Source organism: Natator depressus, chromosome 3 (assembly GCF_965152275.1).
Source record: "Natator depressus isolate rNatDep1 chromosome 3, rNatDep2.hap1, whole genome shotgun sequence".
NCBI lineage: Eukaryota > Metazoa > Chordata > Testudines > Cheloniidae > Natator > Natator depressus.
This window is the reverse complement of record NC_134236.1, coordinates 60532789-60539930: the sequence shown is the minus strand read 5'-3', so window position 1 is coordinate 60539930 and position 7142 is coordinate 60532789. Positions and strand designations below refer to the sequence as shown.

General features: G+C 38.8%; 1 protein-coding gene across 1 annotated transcript in view; it reads left to right on the top strand.

Annotated features, from left to right (window-relative positions):
• Positions 1–590: 590 nt before the first annotated feature.
• The window catches only part of COL12A1 (collagen type XII alpha 1 chain), a 116071-nt gene continuing 109519 nt past the window's right edge, over positions 591–7142 (top strand). Inside the window, 6 exon segments of the mRNA XM_074947992.1 lie at positions 591–1051; positions 3047–3190; positions 3969–4028; positions 5552–5815; positions 5977–6141; positions 6594–6767. Of these exon segments, the coding sequence (XP_074804093.1) occupies positions 964–1051; positions 3047–3190; positions 3969–4028; positions 5552–5815; positions 5977–6141; positions 6594–6767 (895 nt within the window). The 5' untranslated portion in view covers positions 591–963.

Here is a 7142-nt window from a genome sequence, read left to right as displayed (position 1 = left end):
CTGCTGCAAAGGGAACATAACGATGGTTTACACCTTGGAAATTGTACAGGAAACTGGTGTAAACAGGGAGAATCGTAGTTTTGTGAACTTTTGTATCGGTTCAGATATTACAGCAAATCCCTTATAACCATTGTTATTTATTAACCCCTTCATTCCTGAATTCTTTGCAACCATATGCAAAATATGCCGGATTAGTGGCTCCGAGGAACAAAGGGGTTAAGCTCCCAGTACTTTGGAATAATGTAATACATGGATATAGTATTCTTGATATACATTTTACATGTATACTTACATATTTAACACAATATAAATTGTTTGACTAAACATGAAAATGCTCAACCTTTTTCTGTATTATTAAAATCTATTTTTCTTTATCTCTGCCAAGTTTTCAGATTTAGTGAAATATAATTGGTAAGAAATATGAGTATGCAGAGACCATTTAAAAAAGATTATCAATTCTTTGATGTCCTATGGAAAAGAGTACTGTATTGATGTTCTAAACGATCTCACAGTGTTGTAAGCAGGTTGTGATTTGGCATGCTTGTACGATCTGCACCCAGCATGTACAAAAAATCCTTTAATTGTTATGTGACATGTTTGCATATGTGGTTATTATCTGTGAACTCATTGTACATGTATCCAAATGTGTTTTCTATTGTGCTTGATTTTGCTGGCCATTCTTGAATGACTTGGCAACTCAAGAAACAAATGTTTTGTGCTGTCCTTTGTAATGCGTATGCTCTCTGATGTTTTGTCATATTTCGTCAGCTTTTATTTTACTCTTTTTTCCAACAACATATCTTTATATTTGTTGGAAACAAATTTATGCAAAGACAATCTTAGTAAGCTTTGCTCAGCATTATTATTTTATTTATTAAGATGATGGTAGCTTGTTCTGTTTAGTAAACATTTCTCTGATGTAAATCTTTTGCAGTTAATCCACCGTCAGACTTGAATTTTACAATGATAGATGAACACACTGTTCGAATGTCATGGACAAGACCACCTGATGCAATAGAGGGGTACAGGGTAACAGTGGTCCCTACAACTGGTAAGGTTTTGTTTTATAAAGTCAGATGATCTAGCGCCACTACATTTGTTTTGGTTTTGTGAAATCTATTAAAACTGATTTTTGTGTAAGTGTCGAAATGAGGTGTGAGGATAGATGTTAACGCCCTCATTTTTACAGGTAAGATTGTGCCTTGTCCTTACGCAGCTCCACAGAGGTGTAGGAGGGTGCAAGGGTTTCCCCTCTCTTGTGTGGCCTGTGTTAGGGCTACTTGCATTGTAGCTTCAGCGCTTTCAGATACGCAAGGATTGTGCTCTAGATGCTTCTCCCTTGGTATGGAGGGGCAGGAAGTAGGTGAAGTCAGGACTCTACTTCCTTCTCCTATGTGCTGGCTGGTCACATTGCTGGAGTATGCTGCACCTCCTAAAGAGGAGGTGTAAATTTCTGTCCCTCAGGGAAAATAGGGAGTTCCTGGGAGAGCGGGCCTATACTACCCCTGGCTGCATGATGCAGGCAGATAGCAAAATCTAGCCTCTGTGTTCTGCCACCTGTTTGGGTCCTTCACTCACTGTTAATCTCTTCAGCAGTTTAGTTTCGTAACAGCCCCTCTCCTAAAACACTTTTGGAGGCCCAATCTTGTAAACTGGGATTTTCAAAGGGCCTAAGGGATTTAGGGACCCAAATCCCATTGAAAGTCATTTGAAAATCCTGGCTGCGAAACCTTATTCATTCCAGTGAGCTCTTACTCTCGTGAGTAGTCTCACTAAAGTCAGTGATACTTCTTACATCCGTAAGGGTCTGTAGGGTTGGGCCCTGGAATCCTGTCGTTAGTGTAGAAAGTTTAACCACTATTTCATTTCCCTAAGATATACATAATCTTGCATAGTTCTGAACACTTTCAGCTGCTGTTAACTTAAATGGGAATTGAGAGCGCTATGCACTTCTAAGGAGACACTATGCAGGATCAGGTCCAAATGTTCTAGGCTTGACTAGTGAATACTCATTGATGTTGATTAGGTTTACAGAACTTTTTCTTAAACACATAGCCCAGTGTCAAAAATAGTTACGGGATGACATACGTTGACGGTAGATAGGTGACGAAGTTCTGCTACTATTGCTTCTAGCTGTATAGCGGGAAAGGCAATGTCCACTGCTGCTAATCTTTTTAATGGTGTCTGATTCCTGGAAATCCTGTTTCAGCTGTTATCCCAGTGTAAATCAGGCGTAATTCCCAATGACCTTAGTGTAAAACTGATGAATTCAGAATCAGATCCAGACATTTTTTTTTAACCAAAACTGACTCTATAAACGGTGTGTCTCTGAGTTTCCTCTGCCTTGACCCTTAACAAGTGCGGAGTGAATATGAAATTCTACTAAATCCAAATGACAATATTTCTCATGCTAATTCTCCACAGATGTTGGTAGCTACTCACGGTGCAAGGCAGTTGAGAATCAGGCCCAGTGTTTGCATGTCTACAGTAGTATTAGAAATACCAATTTGGAAACATGTGTCTTCTGCCTTGATTTTACATATTGGAAAACTGAAAACGGTCCTCTATTAAAAATATCATAGCTTGAATAACATAGAGGTACCCTATACCAACCATGTGCTTTTTCTAGGGAAAATATTGTCCATCTCTCTTAAGGTAAAATATTGGGGTCACATCTCATCTCATTTATCCCAGTGTAAATCATTTGTAACTCAACTACAATCACTGGAGTTATACCCGTGTAAAACTGATATGAGGTTAGAATCAGACCCACTATGTAAACTGATTTTCTAAATGACAGCTAATTTTATTGTACACATGTTTGGTTTTAAAATTGATGAGTAAATAAAATGCTTTATTGGAAGCAGTTTTGTATGTCCTTTGCAACTAGGTGTTTCAGGAAGGCAAACAACTGTTTTAAAATTTTATTTACAGCCTGTGGGCAGATAGCTCTTTCTACTGTGTTTTCAGATTATGAAAAACTCATAATTATTATTATTGGGTTTAGACCCTTTGTGTTAAATGTGCTTTGTATGTTGTATTGCAGATGGACCTACTAAAGAATTTACCCTTGCACCTAGTACTACCCATACTATATTGTCAGATCTTACACCTGATACAGAATATGTTGTGACAATAGCTTCATATGATGACAGAGAAGAGAGTCTACCTGTCTTTGGCCAGCTTACAAGTAAGTACACATAAAAAAGTTAGACATAGCTGAATAAAGTAACTGAAGTGGCTATTTAATATTTGGGTTATAGGACCAAATTCTGGCTCGGTGCCAATTGGCCAACAGAAGCTCATTGCATATTTATAGCCTGGCCATCTGTGGCCCATGAGCAGCCTTTTCCCCATTATGCTTTGTTTCTGGCTTTGCCACAGATTTCTCATATAATCACAAGCATGTTAGTTAACCACAGTTTGCCTGTCTGTAAGATGCAGATAATATTATTTACCTGATTTACAGGGTGTTGCAAAGGTTAATTATTAAACACTTCAGGATAGAAGGTGCAGTGTGAGCACAAGGAATTTTTAATTATTTATGTATTAGCCTTAACTCTAATGCTGTCAAATCAATGTCCAGGAATTGTACTTGTAAACTGCAAATTCTGAGAGAGGCACACAACAAATCTTGTTGACATATCTCCTTCTCACCTTGTTTTTCTTGACTTTTACAAAATGTAACCTACAGTCAACTGACAATTTCTGGTTTTAGAGTAACAGCCGTGTTAGTCTGTATTCGCAAAAAGAAAAGGAGGACTTGTGGCACCTTAGAGACTAACCAATTTATTTGAGCATAAGCTTTTGTGAGCTACAGCATGTATGCATCCGATGAAGTGAGCTGTAGCTCACGAAAGCTTATGCTCAAATAAATTGGTTAGTCTCTAAGGTGCCACAAGTACTCCTTTTCTTTTTGACAATTTCTGGTTTCCCTTCCACTAAGACTGTTTATGTGGTTTGTTTAGTTCAGACAGGTGTTCCAGTGAGTCCAGAGGACAAGAAGCCTGACCATATTCAGATTCAAAGTACGTTTTTTGTCTTCCATCTTATGTGACATTTTAGAGGTAACTAAAGGTTTGATCCAAAACCCAGTTAAGCCAGTGCAAAGTCTCCCAAAGGGCTTTGGATCAGATGATAAAGTCAAATCCTGTGCCTATGTTGTTTAGCAGTAAGGTTGTACTAACATGTAATCTGGCTGTGTGTGCTGGGCTGACCAAAGTTGAGGAGGGTCTGAAAATCTGCCACCTCTCTATGGGAAAGAGGTGAAAATCTGAGCTGAGCGCCAGGGATTTCATGATAAACTCACATCCTCTGAGCAGCCCTATGCATATCTTAGCCCTTTAATAAATGTCTCCCTGCTGAGGACACACAGAGTTGCAGAAAAAACCTATACTGCTGCCATGTGGGGATAAGGGTGGGGGTGGGAGAGAAGAGCGGTATCAGAATTAATTCTTTCCCAGCATCAAATCCTTCTACAACATCATATATTGGGGGTGTGCACTGCTGCAGGAGCTGTGTGTCTCCCTTTGTAACTAGTGATCACTGCAGGACAAGGTGCTCTTTGACCCCAGCCTGAGCTCCTGATGGACAGTTCCATTTTGGAGCTGCCAGTTGGATGGCCCCTGTTGAGGGTGTGCAGCTCCATTCGGTTTCTCCAACCAAAACTTGCCATGAGGAGCTCAGGCTGCACATGCTCAGTGCCTCTCCAATGTCATCCCTTAGTTCCCAGGTAGAGAGAGACTGTGACACCACTTCTGGGCAGTGGAAGAGCAGGTGTTACATAGCCACTTCTGAGGCTGGCTTCCTCCGTTAGCACACAAATAGTTCTTTGTGGCTTCAAAGTCTAGTTGGGGTGCATGGCTTTGGTAGGTCTTGTGCTGCAACTGGACAAAGCCCATGATTTGGCCCTCAGGGACAAATTCTTCCTACAGATATGCAGATCTCCTTTTGACATCAGTGGGAGATTTGTACATATGCAAAGGCACATTTGGCCACAAGCAACTGCGTGTTGATTCAAATTAGACCCATTAATTAATAGGTCTAATTTATAAAAGTTATGAAATGTTTAACAGGGTTGTGTGATTTTTTGCATAGATGATCAATGTGTCATACAAAAAAGGAGTCTGTCACTTCCAAAATCACATTTTAACACATTTTACAAATACTATATTAGTGGTTTAGTAAAGTTACTTTCCACCAAAAGCACTGAATGTTTTGTGCAGTATATTCTATTTCGGCCCCAATGCTTATCAGTGTTATTGTAATGAATTTCTTTCAACTGTTCTCTGTTTCTGGAATGTCCTCCCAGTAGATATGTCACTAAAGCTAGGTGAACGGTATCCAACCCAAGTAAGATATTTCAAATAAGGATTTTAATCCGTTTAATTTCTGTTTGGCTTGGCTTCTGCTTGTTAGATTTCTGTTGTTCATTTTTAACTGACAGCTTTTGTCTATGGTATGGGATAGTGAAAGTGTTTGGAGATATTGACATGTAAGTGATCTGTCATTGTTCTGTGAAGAGATTTGTGTTGTTTTTAATATGTTTCAGAATGTTCCGTCAGTGCACTGACAGATTTAATTTTTCTTGTGGATGGCTCGTGGAGTGTGGGGAGAAGTAACTTCAGATATATTTTGGACTTCATTGGCACTCTTGTATCGGCTTTTGACATTGGGGAAGAAAAGACACGAATTGGAGTTGTTCAGTACAGTACTGATACAAGAACTGAGTTCAACTTAAATCAGTATTTCAGAAGGAATGATCTTCTTAATGCAATTAAAAGAATACCTTACAAAGGTGGCAATACAATGACAGGTACAGAGTTTAGCTCTTTGATAACATATGAAAGCTAAAAGTTGAGGGAAAAACTTCCCCCAAAGTTTGTTTGTATAGCATTTTATTTTACAGCTGAAATTCTATTTAAATCCTAGTTCACTCATACCTAAGAAAAGCACAGACCATTTTGTTGTTTTTAGGTGAAGCTATTGATTATCTGATTAGGAATGCATTCACTGAATCTGCTGGAGCAAGAAAAGGCATTCCTAAAGTAGCAATCATCATTACGGACGGAAAATCTCAAGATGAAGTTGAAATTCCTGCAAGAGAGCTTCGCAACCTAGGAGTTGAAGTCTTCTCCTTGGGTATATCAGTTATTCATTAATTATTGTTACTATTTAATATTGTGGGTAGATTTAATGCTAATTAAAGTGTGGCATTAACATTCTAATAGCACTAGCTTGATTCATGCATTTTACAGGCTAGGGGTGTTCAATGCATGGTACCTGAGACTGGCCCTTTGGTCTCTCCTGAACAGAGAGTCCCAGCTGTGCCAAACTGTGTGGTAATTTTTGTAACGTGTCCAGATGGAGACTAGGATGTGACCGACAAACTCAGTTTGACATATGACCTCATTAAGTAAAAGTCTACTGCATTAACCCACAGCTTTAATTACGTTTTAGTAGCCTGGTTGTTAGTAATTACAGAGCTTAACCTGCATCAGCTTTATTCCAACATGCTTTAAAACTTTAAAAATACACTTACAAAGATCTAAATGTTATACACATAATATGGTCTCATCTCTCATAACTTTTAGGAGTCAAAGCAGCAGATGCAAAAGAACTGAAACTAATGGCATCTCAGCCATCCTTGAAGCATGTCTTTAACGTGGCAAATTTTGACGGAATAGTGGATATACAGAATGAAATAATCTCACAAGTGTGCTCAGGTGTTGATGAACAGCTGGGTGAATTGATTAGTGGAGAAGAAGGTGAGACCTTTTACATAAGTTTATTGTTAACTGGAATGTACCTGATATGTGTTTTTAATGTGATGATCCATGCTTATTTTGATAGTTCCATCCATTTTATAATCTGCCATTAGTATGTGGAAGACATGTTTCCAGCTGTATAGATTTAAACAGCAGCAGATTAGAACACATTCGGTTGACTGGATTTGAAATATCCCATTGAAGTCCATAACTCCAAATTGTTATATTGCCTCTAGGGTTATCAAATCCTGAGAACATAACACTTTAGACCACATGGTGGAAAATATGTTGAAGGGAGAATTCACTTGAAAAAACACACATGTGAAGGGCATGAATATGCCCTGTTGTCTCACTCGTTATGCAGGGCAAGGCAGC